Source organism: Alosa sapidissima, chromosome 1 (assembly GCF_018492685.1).
Source record: "Alosa sapidissima isolate fAloSap1 chromosome 1, fAloSap1.pri, whole genome shotgun sequence".
Classification (NCBI taxonomy): Eukaryota; Metazoa; Chordata; class Actinopteri; order Clupeiformes; family Clupeidae; genus Alosa; species Alosa sapidissima.
Window position 1 is genome coordinate 31,414,068 of NC_055957.1, and position 20,604 is coordinate 31,434,671.

The 20,604-nt window shown below is 41.0% G+C and overlaps 1 protein-coding gene and 1 long non-coding RNA gene across 2 annotated transcripts; both read right to left on the minus strand.

Moving 5' to 3' along the window:
• LOC121709392 lies at nucleotides 1–1,479 on the minus strand. The gene is made up of 4 exons (XR_006031946.1): nucleotides 1,402–1,479; nucleotides 603–702; nucleotides 183–250; nucleotides 1–60 (listed from the first exon to the last, which is right to left on the minus strand). It is a non-coding gene; the product is annotated as an uncharacterized LOC121709392 (long non-coding RNA).
• A 16,078-nt stretch (nucleotides 1,480–17,557) lies between these two features.
• On the minus strand, nucleotides 17,558–18,122 carry LOC121709380 (histone H2B 1/2-like). Its single transcript, XM_042092701.1, has one exon. The coding sequence runs from the start codon at nucleotides 18,074–18,076 to the stop codon at nucleotides 17,699–17,701; it is 378 nt and encodes a 125-aa protein (XP_041948635.1). The 5' UTR covers nucleotides 18,077–18,122; the 3' UTR covers nucleotides 17,558–17,698.
• Between the last annotated feature and the right edge of the window lie 2,482 nt (nucleotides 18,123–20,604).

A 20,604-nucleotide genomic window follows, 5' to 3' on the forward strand; every position in this document is an offset into this window, starting at 1 on the left:
CTCCCCCATCTGACGTGCAGTACCAGCCTCTGGCTCCAGGCTGGGACTGCTGGATGGCACCTAAAAAAATAAAACAGCAATTGCCATACATTTTTTTTATTGTTGATTAAGATAAAAATCATAGCATTAAAAAAATAACTAAGGTAAGTTAATCAGGTGTATAGAACAGAAATTGTAATTACCTTTTGAAGGCACCCTGCCACCATCACCAACTATGTTAATTCTTGATATCAGTTTATTTGTGAGGGCTCTGTCAATAAAAGATAGGATTAAATAAAAAAATATGCATGCTGTACAATAACTTGAGTTGCTGTACAATTATTGAAATAATGATCAGTCAATGATCATTATTTGAAATAATGATCAGTTTCGCAGATATTTAGAACACCGCTCACATTACCACCAACACAATGGTAAACAAATGGCTAAATTGCAAAATTCAAGACTATTTTAAGTAGCTGCAATAATCATGATTAGGTTCTGTATTTACATTACATCGCACATATGTCAAACAAATTAGAGCATGCACAATAACATACCATATAGCCCTCACCATGTAGCAAAAAAATACAATACAATACATACAAAACACAAACACTTACACCACGTTGAAGGCAGCAGCGATGTATACCAGACATCATCAAGTAGCAGGTAGTACCATCAGGACAGACCGACTTTGACCTGGACAGTTGAAGGAGCCCACTACAGTCATAACAACAAACACACATAAAAAAAGAGGGGATAAACTAAACACAGTTACAGACACAAATACATGCTTATGTTTTATGCGATTCTACGTGTGTGTATACTTCAAACAAGGGGCAAATAAGGGCTATGAAATAAAGAACATGTAGCCCATCACTACCCTTCAGACACCATCCCTTTACTTGTCCGTATAACCCCCCTCCCCCCCCCCCCCCCCCCCAAATGCATCATGCTTGCCCCCATTCACATCCATTACAAGACAGGTCTGTTAATGACCATGCTAAACTGCATAGCTTACATATTACTTAATTCATTTGTGTTACCTAGAATGTCCCTGGGAAGTTCACAACATTATTAGTTAACATTAACAACTTCCATCTGTGTCTGTTATGTTAGCCTGCATGATACCAGACACTTTAAATGTAGCTAAGTTGCACCTGATATTTTATTGAAACCAAAACTCTACATTCAAAACGACATCCCAGACAGAATTATTGCTAGATATGATATGAACTACCATTCCAGATATTCCACATAATGGTGAAGTTAGTTACTGGAAACTAACATCACTAACGTTAGCTAATTGCTAGCTAATTCTAACATGACTATCGATAACGGCTTTGTGAAAAAAATAAAAGTTATATTTCTAGTAAATTCCCGTTTTCAATTGGCACACAAAAGTACTGTAATTCTTACCTTGGATATGATGATGGCAGGAAAAGTTTGTACAACTTACATATGCAGTCAGATGCATGACAGAAAAGTGACAGTATATATATATATATATATATATATATAGAGAGAGAGAGAGAGAGAGAGAGTGTATGAGTGTTTCGTTCTGCGAGTGTATAGTAAAATATATGTTAATCAGTCAGGCAACATCTGGTATGACACACAAACACACTAAACTTGAGCGATTATTATAGGGTAGGGACATGCCACTCCCACACACACACACACATTCACCTGTACATATACTCATCACAAACACATCATCGGTAGGCTATCACACACACAATCGGTATCACACACATACTTTGTGTGTGCTGTGTGTGTGTGTGTGTGTACAGCAGACATGTGGACTCGAGTCACATGACTTGGACTCGAGTCAGACTCGAGTCATGATTTTAATGACTTCAGACCTGACTTGATAAAATTCTGCATGACTTGCGACTCGACTTGGACTTGAATAGGCCTACTATTTACTCGAGACTTGACTCGGACTTTGCCTCTTTGACTTGTGATGACTTGACAAGTCTCGAATCAAAAACTAAATTTCCTGATCGTGGACCAGTCACCCCAGAGACGCTTTCCCTCCGCGACTAAAAAAAAAATTAAAAATAAAAATAGCGGAGACAGTTGCGGCCAGTTCAGTGCCTACTGCATTTAATTGAGAACACATCTAAGCACGCACGAGAGGGAGAGAAAACAAGTAGGTTCCAGCTGGCTTGTCATTGTTGTTGATGATTGATATCTTCTTTTAAATATAAGAAACGTATTAAGGAAATCGTGAAGGCAACAAATACGAGATTAGAGGAGATTGCGAATTTATCCGGTTCTCACTAGCCTACTGTTATAAACTGAGATCACTATGACATACTACCTGCACTCACTGTGATTTGGAAAGTGGACAAGAATATGAAGAGTCGTCTTTGCCTTTGTGTAATGGAACTGGTGAGTCTTGAAGTATTCTATAATTTATTTGCATGAAACACATGATATTCCGATTGAAACGCATTCCACTCAGCTACTGTAGCTATAGGTGGCTACTGGCTACCAGGCTCATAATTTACTTTTAATTGCAAACAGTAAATGTCAAGCAAGCATCATGTCATACATGCTTCTCTTTCCAAAGGACTGAAAGCTGTTTGTGCCAACTTAATATCAGGCTTATCATTGTTAATATTGTGCTATACATGTGGCACAAACAGTGTTTGAGAGACTAGCCATAGGCTGAATGGAGCTGGTAAAAAAAGATCATTATGAGAACGTGTGGACAGTGGCACAATGGGCTTAAAGTGACAGTGCACCATTTACAAATGAGATAAACAGCATCAAATGTGTAGTATTTAAGAAATTAATACTTTAAAACAAAATTACTGTCATTATTATCTTTTAAATAATATATAAGTGCACGTTGACCTTGGCTTCCCTTATGAGTCGCCACTGGCAGACAGCCTAAGAAATTGTTTGCAGGCAAATCTGTGGCATAGCGCAGTGAAATGCCATTAGTCAAATTATTACTCATCCTTACAGTGGGCTCCGCAATTGACAGTGTCATGTAGCTATACGTTTTGTGCAGATTACTCAGGTATGCACATGTCGTAAAAGATTGCAAGACAGAAACATTGAACATGTTTTAATCTGTATTTATAAAAAAAAATACCTCGATTCGACTTGCCCTTCTCTGTATTTACTTGGGACTTGACTTGGACTTGACTGCTAAGACTTGGGACTTACTTGTGACTTGCCAAACAGTGACTTGGTCCCACCTCTGGCTATGTGTGTTTGGGTGTTTTTAGTTCAGAAGAGTACCTATCTCTGACTGAGGGAGTTTCAGGATGTATGTGTGTGTGTGTGTTTGTGTGTGGGTGGTGATAGTTCAGAAGAGCTCCTCTCTCCAACTGAGGCAGTTTCAGGATGCGTGTGTGTGTGTTTGGGTGGTGATAGTTCAGAAGAGTTCAGAGTTTCAGGTTTGGGAGCTGCACGTGGACCTCATGGGCTGACGGCCCCCAACCTGCACACCTGCAGAGGAACAGAGAGAACGGATGCAACAGTGTCATGTGACCACTGAGTTGAAGGAATACTGGATGAAGACACTTCACTTGTGTTTAGGGTTTTACAAAGCGAGTTGAAATCTTGTCTAAACGTATAACTGAAACAGGGGGGTCATTCCAGGGATTCTCTGTCAACTTTTTTTGTCAGACTAAAGTGAGTCAGACTGTGTTTTCCGGTCTGTTTTGTGTGTGTCAGATATTTTATCTTAATTGTGGCACTGCGACACATATTTAAAGGCTGTGACACACCAACACGATTATCGGCCGTCGGACATCGCCGGATAGTCTGGCGAGGTCGGTGACACAAGTCTGTTTGGTGTGTTCTGTGCCGTCGTCCGTCGGAAGGAGCCGTTTGACTTGCAGTCAAATCTGCTCAACAGTGAAGGTCTCTCCCTCTCACACACACACAGACAGACAAACAGACACAGAGAGACACACACACGCAGACAATGCCCTGAACGGAGTAGCACAGGGTCTTTGGTCGGGGTGATTATGACCAGAGGCTGTTGTTTACAGAGCTTTGGCTATATAAATACTCTAATTGAGCGGAATTGACTTGTTGCAGGTGCTTAGCGGTGAGATGATTGAGGATGGCGCTGTTTCCTGCGTCCCTCAGGGCTGGCGCTTCATTTCTCCCCATGCAGGTCAACATCACAACCTCCTCAACGCTCCAGGGACCTCAGGACTTCTGGCATCAGCACACACACACACACACACACACACAAATACACACACACACATTACACAAACACACATGCATACACACTACACAAACACACACACTCATAGAAACACAAACAAATATATAGTAACACACATCTTAACTCCCTGTCTGTGTCTCTATAAACCATCCTCCTCTCTCCCTCTCACACACACACACACGACTTTTTAACCTTCTGACTTCCAATCAGCAACTCAGTCAGCCCCCACCCCCCCGGAGACAACTTAAACCTTACAGCAACGTCAGAACAAGGGGGACCGCTGAAACTTTAACCCTGTCCTCAAAACAGGGTGTGTGTGTGTATGTTTGTGTGTGTGTGTGTGTGTGAGAGGGTAACAGTCATTGATCCAGAAAGGTCATGGGCCAAAGTTCAAACTCAAAAGGTAGCCTGGGGGTGGTGGGTTAAACGTGTGTGTGTGTGTGTGCGCATCAATAATGCCAATGTGATTGACTGCATTTGAATGTGACCGCCTCTCAGGGTCCATTTCCAGCCTGCCCACGCAGGGTCAAGGGGCCGGAAGGGACGGGGGGGGGCACACAATGTCAAGACAGGCACCCACAAATGCTCATACACACACACAGTCACTCACACACACACACACACATCATACTAAGTTGACAGTGCAGATAATTGAAGCGCACAACAACTGAAGAGACACACAGAATCAGAAATCAATGCGGTCATCTCACTGTGTGATGATCACACACCAACGTACACACACACACACACACCAAGAAACATACACACAAACACACAAAGGAGACACACAGACACAATAACAGCACACACTCCAACACGGCCATCCTTAACACATGGAAATAGCTGGGCTGGACGAAAGGGCCAAGTGTGTGCTTGGTGATGTGATAATTGCTGGATGATCAACAATTAATTTGGACTTTGAAGTCCCTTCTCAAGAGCTGGATATGGAAAAACAGGTTTCAAATACATTCTGCAAGAACACAAGCACTAATAAATAAACCTATTGGCCTAAAAATGTAACCCTGTGACCAAAAGAAAATGTTTGTGTTCTGTGTGTTTCTCTCTCTCCCTCTCTCTGTTTGTGTCTGATGAACTGTGGCTCACGTGAGGCCATATCTTTCTTAATCCTCTATTAAAAGATACACAATGCAAGATTCACCTTTACAAAGCCAATTTGATGTTAAATGAACTTGTAATAGGCGAATCGTTCACCTAGCATAGCTATGCAGTATAGACCGAGTCGCTAGAAAACCGGCCATGCAACGTGTAGGTGCAACTGGAATCCATGCATTTCCACGGAATTATTTTTGGAATCTGATCCCTTATCATACCAGTTCATTCGTAGTAGTCACTCGACTTACCGTGACTAAATTCAAGATGGCGGCAAACAGTAAACTTCCTGAAGGTACGGTCTGTATAAATCGTCTGGTAAATAAACTACCAGTGCTTTTTCAAAGTTCTCAATGTCTCGTTTTAAATGTCAGGGCCCTCGGAAGTCTACCAATGAAGTATGGAGCTACTTTGAGCCTCGTAAATGGTGTAAAATAGTGATTTATTTGCATGGCTAGGCCGATGCCCGTGGCACCCCCATTGAAAACCTGTTGGTAGCATCGTCTAACTAGCGCCAGAGTGCAGGGGACAAACCGAGATGAGCTATGAGACAAAAGTTCACTCGGCATCATGTTTCAACACACTTTAGGTCAATATCACACCGAACTTCTCCTTTAATTTACTGATAAATGACTTGCCTATTTGTAATGAGAGTGAAATTCACCTAAAATATATGTTAATCAGTCAGGCGACATCTGGTATGACACACAAACACACTCACTAACCTTGAGCGATTATTATAGGGTAGGGACATGCCACTTCCCCCCCCCCCCCCCCCCCACCCCCACACACACACACACACACACACACACATCATCTGTCAGGATTGTGCAGGAGGACCCAAGTGCAAGACTCGACCAGGCAGAATTACAGACAAAACAGAATTTATTTTTAACACAAACTTTACATTTAAAGAATTTCTTACTTACATACATACATACATACATACAGGACTTCGACTAGACAAACAGAGAGACGATCCAACAAAGGACAAAGAGACAGGGGGGTAGAAATACACAGACCAATTAACAGAGAGACAGAGGACTGGACGAAACCAACGAGACGATAATGGGGAACAGGTGTGGAAGCAGAAAGGAGGGAAAACTAACAAGACAGGAAGCACAGACCAAATAAGGAGATGGGGCGGAGACAAAGACAGGTGACAGGCAGGTAACACAAAGCACATGGGGAACAGGCAAAAACAAACACAGGACAATACACAAAATGGCCACCAGGGTGGCACAAACTTAACCAGATCCTGACATCATCGGTATCACACACACAATCGGTATCACACACATACTTTGTGTGTACTGTGTGTGTGTGTACAGTATGTGTATGTGTGTTTGGGTGTTTTTAGTTCAGAAGAGCTCCTATCTCCAACTGAGGCAGTTTCAGGATGTATGTGTGTGTGTGTGTGTGTGTTTGGGTGGTGATAGTTCAGAAGAGTTCAGAGAGTTTCAGGTTTGGGAGCTGCACGTGGACCTCATGGGCTGACGGCCCCCAACCTGCACACCTGCAGAGGAACAGAGAGAACGGATGCAACAGTGTCATGTGACCACTGAGTTGAAGGAATACTGGATGAAGACACTTCACTTGTGTTTAGGGTTTTACAAAGTTTTGGGCAGCCGTGGCCCACTGGTTAGCACTCTGGACTTGTAACCGGAGGGTTGCCGGTTCGAGCCCCGACCAGTGGGCCGCGACTGAAGTGCCCTTGAGCAAGGCACCTAACCCCTCACTGCTCCCCGAGCGCCGCCATTGAAGCAGGCAGCTCACTGTGCCGGGATTAGTGTGTGCTTCACCTCACTGTGTGCTGTTTGTGTTTCACTAATTCACCGATTGGGTTAAATCAAAGTCCTTTTAGGCAAGTCCCTCCACTCGGCGGCCATATACCAACGTTTTATGGGCACTCATCGGGCACAGTCTTTGGGTCGAACTGCGCGTGCGCAAGGCTTCACAACACCAATCTTGCTCCAGCGGCGAGATCACAACAGATGATTGGCACGATGTCTTCACAACACATCATATGATTGGCTCAATGTATCCACATCACACCACATGATTGGCTCAATGTATTCACATGTCGACATTTTGCCGAGGAAGGGGTGGGATATGTGTAGACAACGGCCATATTGGCGTGACAAACTAGCCCCATGCATTTCTATGGAGTATTTTTTGAGTGCTGTGTCTCCACATTAGAAAGTCTCTGGTTAAATGCAGAAACCAAATTTCCCTCACGGGATCAAAAAAGTATATATATATATATATATATATATGTATATATATATATATATATGTATATATATATATATATATATATATATATATATATATATATATATATATAAGCGAGTTGTATAGAATGCAACATGTTCATTAGCCTAACTTAAACATGCCTATCCAGTATCTTTTAATGGACAGCAAGAGTCCGCTTCGTTTGTTGTTTTAAAAAGGCTACGTTGTTTGTTGCTGCTAGCCACGTTATCTCCAGTGGTGACTGTTTAACTTACACAGATGCGCACACACAAGAATGAGCGCTCACACCACTACCCCCTAATGCTATGCCTCTTTATTTGATAACAATAAATTAAGACATTTTTCCTGTTCTGGGAAATGTTTAGTTTCTTTTTCTTTCGGCCGCGGTTCAATGATACCGTTTAATTGTGCCAGAAATTATCCGCGGACCAGTAATCGCCTTGTCGAGGAGGTCCTAACCCTGCAGATCATAGACAGAGAACACATAGGCCTACTGTATGCTTTGGGTAAAGAACACTTTGCATGTCCAGTGTACACGGAGAATGACAGTGTCTTGGAGCTACCCCCCCCCCCCCCCCCCCGCAACTCAACTTCCAATGTCACTGATTCCGACAGATACGCCCGACACTTCTGCTTTTTATCTGGTGGTGGTGGAGTTGACCGGACATCTGAGGCTTCAGACGTTTCCAATTTATCATCATCTATCGCGTCTGGCCTCTGAAAAAACTTTTAAGGCTAGTCTGCCTGGGCCTGGCCATGTTTGAACCGCCTCACTCATTTGTTTGTTGTTTAACATGGACGTTTTAAGCGTGCGCTTCCTATTGAAATGCCGCAGGCTATGCTTGTTGTTTAATAGCTTACTTTTCAAACGGTAGAGCCTGTTCATTTAAAAACATAGCCAGAGGACGTATAATATAGGCTTACATATTAAGGCTTATTCTCAAATTCAGATTGCGTTAGGGGACGGGATTATTAGCCAATTTCAATCGGACAATTTGACTGGAGAGATTTCATTTTGTCGGACATTTCATTTTTTTCCCAGCCAATGTCCGGTAATTACCGGACAACGGAAACCCTGCTACACACACACACACTACACAAACACACATACACTACACACACATATTACACAAACACACATACATACACACACATATTACACAAACACACATACACTACGCACACACACTATACACACATATTACACAAACACACATACATACACACACACACATTACACAAACACAACACACATTACACAAACACACACAGATAAACTACACACGAAAGATATGGCCTATTTGTAATGAGTGAAATTCGCCTCTTCTGTTGTTGCAAGGGAGGCCGCCGTGGTTGGAGAATATGATAGTGAAGTCAAGTCGGATACCTCCATAGATATATATATGCATACCTCTATCTATATATATATATATATATATATATATACATATACATATATATATATATATCTATGGATACCTCGGGGCACGAGTCTCCGAGCAAAAGATCTGGCCCAACCAATTAGTGCCCAGTCCAATGAGGCTTTTAATGAGTGCCTTGTTGTGTAGATATGGCATCATTGGACTTTACTATCATCTATCTATAAAGCAAGAAGCGTCTGTGTGTCCTAATGTCTGTGGCACGCATATCTCGCTAAGCGTTTGTCAGACTGACCTAAGATTTTGTATGTGGCTCGCGCGTGGCACAAAGGTGTGCAATCTCGATTTTGAAGATTTTTGAATGCATATTTCAAAATATGCTTATTTACGTAGGACGTTTATCTCTGCACTGCACTGTTTCCAAGGGGACCAGTTTCAGGGGAGCTCCACCCCATGTCTATTGTGTGGCTAGGTCTCACTTTGATGATAGTCAGTCACCGAGAAACACGCTTTGGATTCCAGCGGCTGAGTAATGTCACCTCATCTGCCAATTTCCGAATATTTGTGTCTGACCTCAACAATAAAGAATGCCTCTGTATGCGGGTTGCTTGCATAAAATCATTCCATGGATTTTGCATACACACACGTATCACAATCCGCAAACACAGGTTTGCAGTGAATATACAAAACAACGTGAAAATAAACGGACAATAAACGGACACTTCGAATAGCCCAGGCTGCTTCGGATTGTCTTAAGACTTTGAATAAACAAACGACAATTCCAACAGTAAGGTCCCAAATGGAAACGAGCGATAATGGTCACGAATTTAAGGACGTTTCAGAATGCCACACATGCAAAGCACGACCAGCTACAGACAACGAGTGGCAGACAAAGTGTGATGTCACTTACAGGCTATAGTAATTTCATATGATGATGCATCATTCCACAAAATGGTTTGTTATTCAAGTTATTCAATTGGCTAAACATAGGCTATAGCTTAACTCAAAGCTTTAGGCTTATGTAATTTTGATCAGCTACAGACGAGTGGCAGACAGAGCATGATGTCACTTATAGGCTACCAGAGATTGTTTTTGAGTCATATTGTTGCAAATTTCAGATGCATCATTCCGCAAAATAATTTTTCTTCTCTATCAACAAGTTATTCAATAGGCTGAACATAGCCTTAACTTAAAACAGCTGTTAAGCTTATGTCATTGAAAAATGTCACATGCAGCCACGCTTAAATTCTGCTTATTGCACATTTATTATCATGTATTATAATATAATATTCAGTATTTATCATTGAATGCTTAGCTGGAATTATGTTTTTCTATCATTCCAGCTAAGCATAACGTTTTGTATCATTTAAATGACAGTAATTTTGTTGTAGAAAATTAATTTCTAAGAAATACTGTTAATTTGATGCGGTTTAATTAATTTATAAATTGTGCACTGTCACTTTAAGACTCTTTAAGACTCTTTAAGACTCTGCCAGCTCCACTCAAATATAGCTAGTGCTGTGCCTATGGCTGTGCCCTCTCACAGTTTATAAATGGTCAGTAGTGGGAACTACTGTTGCCATCGCGATTTCCTTTTAAAAGTTTCTTATAAAAAGGAGATATCAATTATCAACAATGACAAGCCAGCTGGAACCTGCTGCGCTCTCTCCCTCTCGTGCACGCTCAAATTGAGTGGAGCTAGGTGTAGCTAAGCGGAACGAAATTCATCTGGCGAGAGTCAGGTTACGCTCAAATGCGTTCCCAATTAAATGGAGTAGCCTAGCATAAAGTAGGCCTAGTTAGATCTGCTGCAATAAAGAGACTATATTATGTATCTTGATGTAACAAGCTGTTTTGACATTGACATTGTAAACGTTCTCTAAGAAGAGTGTAAAGAAGTATGCAGTAGCCTATAGTTAACCACAACGTCGTCTATCACTGGAAAAAAATAGCAAGCGGCCTATGATGTAAGGGATAATGGACGACACGGTGGTCTGTTCACAGAAGTTAATGCACGGTCGAGGTTGTAAAACGGCCCCGACGCCAAGCCAATTCAACCAGGGCCCACGCACAAATTCAGAAAGAATTACCAGGTGTACAGTACCTATGTTACTCAGGAGACACACAGTAAAATTACTTTCATGTAAGATCAATACTTCCCAAGATACAGCCAGTTTTACAGGGGGAGGGGGGGTGTCGATTTTGTTTGGCCTCTTTTTTTTGTCAAAGTTCACAAGCCCATAGCACAAGAACTAAACTATGTAGGAGGCTCAAATTTTACATGCTGGTATATAAATAGGAATAGTATGTAGCAAAATTGTCACATTTGGTCTGGATGATCCTGCATGGTTGAAGCTGTCCCTCAAAGTTGATCAAAATATTTTATTGGAGTTTTTGGCTGGGCTCTGTTTAGGCCTTCAGTAGACATATTTGTATTCAACATATTTGTATTCAACATTTTTTTATATATTTATTCTCCATGATCTCTTCTTTTTAAAAACACCAAATTTGACCTGTCTAATGCAAATCTTTCTTTTTTATTTTGCACCCTGAACATGGGCAAAATGCCCCATTGAGATCAATGTGTTTTGTATAGAGTGACCACAGGTGGCACTGAAATCACTGAAATTGAGAAGGATATCCTCACCCTTGCTCAGGCATTCTCCGAGAAAAAGAAGAGAAGAAGGGCATTAACTTCTGTGAACAGACCACCGTGGAGTCCATTATCCCGCTTATTCCACTGTTGCCACTTGCGTTGTGTTCATTTCCTGTTACAATTTAAACGTTTTAATCGCTAAAACTGTCTTGTTTGTAGAACTACTTTCTTCCGACACATATCAACTAACCGACACATATAACTAATAATTTTCTCAACAGGACAAACTGCCGTTACTAGTTCTAAATGGATGGTTGCTACGGCCAAAGGCCAGTCGTTAGGTCTATCTCTCCCGTTGTCAAGCGGGCGTATCCCAAGATTCTGATGAACTTTAGCTTTGAAACATCCCCAGATAGCAATTTCCTTTGGGCCGGATCCGCATAAAAGCCTTTAGATCCGCCTGTAGCGGACATACGGTATCTGACTGTGGGCCAGATCTGCTCCTGATAGAGGTTTCAGCTCTGCTAGTAATGCTGTTTTATCACCGGTTAACAGATTTGTCCCAGGTCCGATTTCCGCAACTCAACTGGAAGTCAGGAAATGCGTTTAAAATACAAAACACTGATTTGGCCCAAACCTGTGATACGGATATGAGCCGAAGGACCATTTTTTCACAGCAGACCCAGGTGGTAATGGTTCACAGCAGACCCAGGTGGCTGATTCTGCTAAATTGACTGTCCTTTCCCTACTTCATTGTCAACTGGCTGCTAAAGAAAAAAAAAGGTATTTTGGAATGGCACAAATTTAGAAACCATGGGGGTGCACTATGTTCCCATGGCCACTTCATTTCTACAGTAAGGCTGGAAAAGAAGATATAGTTGGCTCAATATTGATCATATGCTCGTTTCATTATTTTTATTATTACCTAGCAGTGGTAAAATTAGTGTTGTTTGTGTCAGATCAAACAGTGCTATGAGACAACCCCATATTCGTGCCACGCATGCAGAAGTCCAAGCAGTAACGTTAATCAAGGATCTTTGGTTTGCTCACATTTTTTGACATGATTTGCCAGCCTGGGGTTGGACTAGGACACAGCCCAACTTTTCAAGGTAGGCTATCTGCTTTTTATCTCTGTTGGTTTATTCAGAGACAACAACAAGCAGTCGGGCGATTGATACGGGCTACTGTAAGTTTATACTATTATTTTCCAGCAATATAGGCTACTAGCTTAGCTTGAGCAAAACAGCCATCACAATAACTAGCCTATTTTGAAAAAAAACAAAAAAAAAAACAGTGATAACGCTAACAGGATCACTGATGATAAAAAAACAAGTGTAATTGTGACTTAGCCATTGAAAATAGGCTAACTGTTAATGTTTATTTTGTGTTGTTTCAGATTGACCATGGAGGTGACTGAGACAGCCTGAATATTGATGGGAACACGATGGAATTAACACGACTTAAACTTTGTCTGGGATTGCACTTCTACAGCCAGGTTGTTGAATAAAAAAAATAATAAGACACTTATGTGTAAAGTTGTGTTTGTAGCCTAGCTTATGTTTATTGGTTGAGCTGTTGGGAAAACGTTACAAACTTTAGCCTGGGTGAACCTATAACGAACCTGTTAGCAAATGTGTAGCAAACGGATTTTTCAGGATAATTAATTACCAATCACATTTCACATGTCAAATAAAGCCAGCTGATATCTGATAAACGGGTCCGTACCACACACAATAAGCGGACCCGTATTGCATATGATAAGCAGATCTGGAACACGTCAGTAACACATACTATCATACGGAACTGGGTCAGTCTTAGCCCTTATTGGAACCAGATCCGTCAAACGGATCCAGACCAGTTTTGGACCGATGTGCATTTGGACGTCGGATCAGGTCCATTATGCAGATCCGTGCCGGACGTTGTGGTAGTTGTGGCCCAGTTCCGTCCCAGTGTATGTTTGCTATCTGGGTCGCTATCAGAGCCCGTCTACGGAGAGCCTCCCCACTCTATTAATCCCATACAAACCGAATTTGGCTGCAGTTCACCAGAGTTCACCTAGATGGCGATCGCGGGCGAGTCCAAAATACATGGGGTCCTATGGAGCTACATGGCTAAATTTATTGTTTTCACCTATTTACTGAAACCCTCAGATTTTATTTTATTTTTTGCAAAATGGATATGGATTATCAATCAAAAGTGAAATAATCCGGGAGTCATGTCCTTTCGTTTTCTTACAGGTTGGGTCGTTGTTGCCCATAACACGCTAGCATTGATGCTATGCTATGATCATGCTAATGAATGACGTCATTGGCACGTTTGTAAAGGCTTTTTAGAACAATTAAGTGACTTTAAAAAATATAATACTCAACCAAGTGTATGGTCTTTGCCTCCCCTTTCGAATACAATATTCAAATTACTTGAAAAAAAATTATATCCCGAGAAAAGTGGATTTTGAGGGGTACTGCTCCATAGACCTCCATTCATTCTGGACTCGCCCGCGAGCGCCCCTAGATGCAGTACCACACCGGAAGAGTTCCGAGAGTGAAGGTTCTCCCCTTATTAGACATTCTCATAGACTGTATATATAGAACTGGCATTGTCAGTTTTGCCAAATATGTTTTCAAAATGCAATCCTACATTGCACTTTGAATATTAAATTGCAAAAACAAATTGACTGTTAAATGATGAAACTGAATATTGAACATTGAAATGCAAAATCAATTGCCATTTGAATTTTGAGACTGAAGTACCATGGCAAAATGGAATGCAATTCAATCCATGTTTATTCTATTTTTTAACCAAATTTAAATTGATTTTAGGATTGCATTGTCACTTTGCAGATTAAAATACAATTTGGAAATTATTGCAAATTGCAATATTAAATTACATAATGAATTGGCAATTGGATAATGTAATGTATTTTTGAATTGCATATTGGAGATTGCATTCTCATTTGAATTAAGCTACACATATGCTTCCATACATCATAGAACACCATAAATGTGGGCATTCAAATGGACCAAACATTGTCAGGCTATCTGAAACATCTGACTAGGCCTGTCACGCTAGAAACTTACTATGTTTAGTTAGAACAGTTAAAGGTGCGATTTGTAGGATTGTTACCGAACGTTCTGTTGGCCAAAATCAAAACACTGGTGAACATTCTCAAGACTACCAGACGCGAGCCTCTTCTGGGTTGCCAGATGTAATGAAGACTTAGCTAACGTTAGTTGACCTGCAGCTGCTTTAACGTTTCTCCAACCATGACCCAGCTACACATTACGGAAACAGTGAAAACAAAAAATACCTCTCTAACCAACGTAACATATTTAGCTGAAGTTAGCGATGCAGATGAAGTTTAGCATAGGCTACCTGTTATGGAGAAATATGGCCAGCTCTGCGTCAGACTTGATATTGACTTTTACTTGACTTTGTTTCTTGTTTTAATTTTGGAAATTTCCCTGCCTCTTGTAGGCGTTCATGACTACAACTGACAGCTGTTGACAGTTGGCCTTTGCTAATTTGGCATCCCAAATAGGAGGACGTGCTAGCCCATTATTAATACGCTATTCTAGAATTAATCGTTCAAAACATAAACGAAAATTCCAAGAGATTCCGCCCCGTAACTGATTTTTTTTCATGGGTTTTACGGGGTTTCACGGGTTAGAGTAATATTGTCAAATAAGCCAATACTTCAATTCATTGTGTTTCCTCACTCTCTGACAACATATGGTGATCATTTTTTGAATGGTTACAGTTTATTTTCCATTATTTCCTACATACTGGACCTTTAATTTGATGTGATGTCTGATTGTAATAGAGTGGTGAAGTCCCGCCCATTCTACTTTAGTTAATGGAGAGATAACAATTATTTTTTGGTCCAGTTTGAATTGTGCCACAAATTTCACATATGATGTGTGTGAATTTAAAAGATAATTTTTCACGTCAAGAAAGTACTGTTGTTCGATAGACTGTGAAAGTTATGTTGGTTTTGTGCGAATCCACTCAGTGGACTACATCTCTCTTCTCGAACGATGTACGTCACCAACGTAATGAAACGATAAGAGCTGTTATGCTAGTTAACGGTTGCATCTTGCTGCCTGCTATGTCACTTAAAAGTATGTAATGTACAGTCTATGGACGAATACAACTTACCTGATGTGTTTAATCCTCTGACTCATGGTATTTTCTTCGGCAAGGAAAGCCCAATTAAGACCTGTTGCTAGTATGCTTGTTCAATCTAGTGTGGCTGTGAATAAGCTAACGTCACTAGCGAGACTGATGGGTTTGTAGTCGTTGGAATTATGATCTTTCACAATGTTGTTATTCAATAGTTATGAAACAAACTGCAAATGTCTTTACATGAAAAATTGTCTTTAAAATTGACAAACATCATATGGGTAATTCAAGGCACAAGTCAACCGGGACCAGAAAATAATTTCTTTTTCGCCATAGACTGCCGTTCAAATTTTTTTGAAAGATAGGTCCCATGGAGGCAAACGGAAGGGGCGGGACTCGGATGACTACGTTCTAAAACTGTTTTACAACTCCTGTAACAGATTAAATCGCCATAGGCTAGTTATCAGTGCATCTCCTGCATGGCGGCAGCCAAAGGCCCGCAACATCAGCCTACAACCACTTAAAGGCCGTGTTGCAGGGTTAATTTTCCAACGAATTTGCACAATTTGCTTGTTGGTAATAAACATGTAAACTGTTATCCATTGTATTTGATGTTGTTGGGTATCACAAAACGGAATATAATACGAAAAAGCAGGTACTATTTCAGTGTTTGAAGTGATTCTCCTTTCCCCCACAATGCATTGCATCACGTCACCTTGGGGAGGCTACAGACCAAAGTCCACCTTGAGAGTAAAGAGTGTGGAGTAAAGAGAGACTAGTATGGGATTGTTCAACAGTAGATAGCGCAGATTATAGATAAATAGATAGGCTATAGATAGCCTAGATATATAGACAGGTAGATAGATAGATCATGTCATATGCTGGACACGGGGGGAGCTCCTCGACCAGCGGCCAAAATGCACTCGCTTCCCTAGTTACTGCAGCTCTCCACCACAGTTTCCATCGGGACGGCACAGCCCACACAAGCACCTGCAAAACTGCGACTTGCCCATATTATCTCCCTCTTTGGTAAGCCGTACCCTGACGATGTCAATGGCAATCAATCACGAGCAGTAGTTATCGAAAATATTCATGCTGAAGACACGACCAGCCTAATCGGCGGCGGCTAGAAGCTAAGTTTGCAACAACAGGGGTGGCTAACAGGTGGGACTGGAAAGTTAGCCCATAGCTAGCTATCATGATTCTTTATATTCTGATCTTCTGACTAAGTTTGCCCGGTATGTATAGCCTCATAACGAGGCCTCTCAAATTCAGAAAATTGCATTAAACTAAAATCGGAAGACATTGTTATCTTTTTATAAATGCTGTAAGGAAATTCGAAGTGTAAATATACAAACTTTATGTTGAAAGTGTAACCGCGACCGTTTCCCATAGGAATGAATGTAAAACATACCCTCCAAAACAAGACCTCCCGAAATTCAGAAAAAAATACTAAATTGATATCAGGCACCGTTATTATCATTGGTAGATCATAGGGTAGCTGTGATATAAATGCTGTGACAAAATTCGAAGTGTAAATATACAAACTTTATGTTGAAAGTGTAACCGCGATGTCCATTGAAATGAATGAAGCGCAGATCATGTAGTCCCCAATGTGACGTCATCACCGAATTGCGTAAAAAAAAAACCCGCTAATGCTAAAAACAACAAAAACTGGCATTTAACACCATTGAGACATTTTTAAAAATGCTATACATATAGACCCTTTCAACAAGGTAAACAACAACAATGCTTGAACGTTCTATTTGGGCCCCAATCTACTTCCTCTGCATTAAGATAACATATGGAATGTTAAAAAGGAAGTCTTGTGGGGCCAACTATGATGCTGATAATGGAACTCTCTTGAAAGGGTCCATATTGAGTGCTTTATGTACCCATTAATTAACAGTGGTGGTTAACCTGCAACACAGGCTTTAATGTTTTAGATTTTCAGATATGGTCTTCTAAAACGGAATAACATCAATGGAAACAGCTTTTAAACAACAAATGGGTGGCTCTTAAAAGAGCCGTTGGTTTTAAATAGACGATGACCATCTACTTGGCGCTGGTATACTTGGTGACAGCCTTGGTTCCCTCAGACACAGCGTGCTTGGCCAACTCGCCGGGAAGCAACAGGCGGACAGCGGTCTGAATCTCTCTGGAAGAGATGGTACGGCGCTTACTGAAGTGAGCCAGGCGAGAAGCTTCTCCGGCAATGCGCTCAAAGATGTCGCTCACGAAAGAGTTCATGATGCCCATCCCCTTGGAGGATATGCCGGTGTCAGGATGAACCTGCTTCAGGACCTTGTAGATATAGATAGCGTAACTCTCCTTCCTGGTCCTCCTGCGTTTCTTCCCACTCTTGTTTGCCGGTTTCAGGACGGCTTTCTTGGCGCCTTTCTTCGGGGCAGGCTTAGGTGCTACTTCAGGCATCACGGTGATCAGTCGACTCCAAACAAGTCTTTCCAAATGCAATGTAGGTAATGAACAATGACGCTTCAGTGTTGCAGCGCTGGTATTTATATGTTAGGAGCGGACCTGGTTGAAAAGTTCCACATCACCTTTGGCGGGAGCGGACATCATATTCGTGCCAAACGACAGGCTGTAATATTATGTGATGTTAAAATATGTTTTGTGTCATTGTTTAGGCGTGCAGATCTTTTTTCAGTAGCGTATGAAATTAGCAATATAGTTGACATTGTCATGTCACAACAACCACTTCGACAAAATAGTTATGGTTAGTTATATGGGGTTATATGAATTTAGCAGATGCTAAAATTGAGTAATGTGTAGATTCATTCCAGTTCCAGTAAACGTAGCCTAACTGCTGTTTCAGAACAACGGTTCCTGATTTGACGTAGGCTATGGCAATTCCAGATTCGAGTCAAGGCAAATATTTTGTCTTTCCTAAGAAGTGATGGGGTAAGACACTGTTACCTTTATGTCATAATCAACACGTTTAGTTTCCTCCTTTCACTTTTGTGATCGTCAAACTGAGCGTGCCTCGCCCTCGCATACAGTGGGAGAGAGAGAAGAGGAAGGGGTGAAATTGTGAAAGGGTTGAAATTGGTTGGAAGGGTTTCTTCTTCACTGCGAAAAATATGACATGTTAAGACAGACCTTTTTCATAAACTTACAGCAAACCATTCCAAATGTTATAGACATTGAAGACAATGATAAAATTGCCATACTTTTTGGTGAAGGGCCCTATGCCCTGGCGGAAGAATACTGTCACAACCTGAGGGACATGACTAAAACCTAGTGTCAAACAGACACATATACACACAAGTAGGAACATTTAACCTCACGGTTATAGTGACCAAAATTATCACGGTTTTCGGTATTATCACGGTTTTTCTAAAAGTGTGTTCAATATGTTCAGAAAGCACTGATAGGCTACACAAGCTGAAATAGTTTCAAAAAGTGTCCCGTTCACTTTTTTCTTCATGCTCAATTGCCTATGTGCTTATAGCTTAATTTACCCTACCATAACTTGGAGTTTGCTATTCTGTTATTTGGATGCAATGAGTGAGACCAAAGTAAGCGTTCAATAGGCTACTGTATTCTCCTGATAACGTGAGTGGAATGGTATTAATGTGGACGCGGACATAAAAAGACGCAGAGTGGCTACATGATACAGTGCACATTTTACGGTGAAAAAGTTCCACCTTTTAAAATCAGGTGTACCCAGACAGCAAAATATATTTGGGCCAGATTTGGTCCAGATCTTCATTAGCATTTGGCGCAGATCCTCTAAACGGACCTGCCCCGGGGTCATTTCTTCCAACGGGCCAATACCGGAACAGGTTGGAATTACGGATCAGAGACAGATCTGGGCCAGAACTGGCCCAGTAGAGTTAATATTGCCATGGCATTTGGTGCGGATCTGGTCCAGACTCATATTCTACATCTGGGGCTCATCTGGCCCTGGTCTGTGATTCATATTTAGGCTAATTAATTGAATAAAATGTAATACAAACATATTAAAGTTAGTTTTCAAAGTTGTCTGTCACTGATGGACTATGCTGTGCTAAAACAAATTCCATCATGGGGACATTAAAATATAATCAATTTTATTCTATTCTATTAAATGAAGATATACAAATATACTCATCCAAGACATTTTCCCCCACAATAACTCTTTGGCCATCTAGTTTTGTAGCTGTTAAAATAATTTGACCTGGTTTGTTGTCTATTTTCTTTAAAGTAAAGTGGTAGTGTATGTAAGCAGTTTCATCTTCCTGAATCTCAATATTATGATCACAACAAGTCTGGGCAAATTAGAAACTTGAGGTTGGTATGAGGGAGTGTGTGTGTGTGTGAGCAACCTACATGTTACTTATCTGCCTGAATCTCAATATTCTGATCACAACAACTCTGGGCAAATTACAAGTCAGCACCAGTGCTGCATTCATTGTTTTGCACTTTTATAATCACACCAAGTGGGTTATTGGTTTTACCAAAAGTATTTGGCAGTATTTTTAAACTTCAAACCTATAAAGTATTGTAGCGTCGGCGCAAAAAGACAGTGTTAGCGTTCTCCCGCGAAAGGCATGCTGGGATACGAGAGCGAACATTTGGGGGGTTTATGTTGTTAATTCTCCTAAGTTTTGACTGTAAAGTTAGTGTCTTTAGTGTAACATGTTTCCCTTTTAGTTTTCCCTCATGTGTGATCCTTTTTGTGTGGGGGGCTGCGTCCTCCCCTGTATGTGTAGTGTGTGTGTGTGTGTGTGTGTGTCTGCTTGACCTGCCCCGTGTGTATTGTGTTCTGTGTCTTGGTCTTGATCTGAGTGCTCTCGTTCTCAGCTAATAAACCTTTTGATTGGACAACTGTGTGTGTCGCTATCAAATCGTTACAGTATTTTGATACAAAATATGATGCCATTTTTTCCAATAAAAATAAAATACAAATAACAACATACTATTTTATATTTTAAATACATGTATCAGACACTGCATAT

What these genes read in the sequence shown, in the direction of transcription:
- LOC121709380 (XM_042092701.1), bottom strand. Translation starts at nt 18,076, where the DNA reads ATGCCTGAAGTAGCACCTAAGCCTGCCCCGAAGAAAGGCGCCAAGAAA.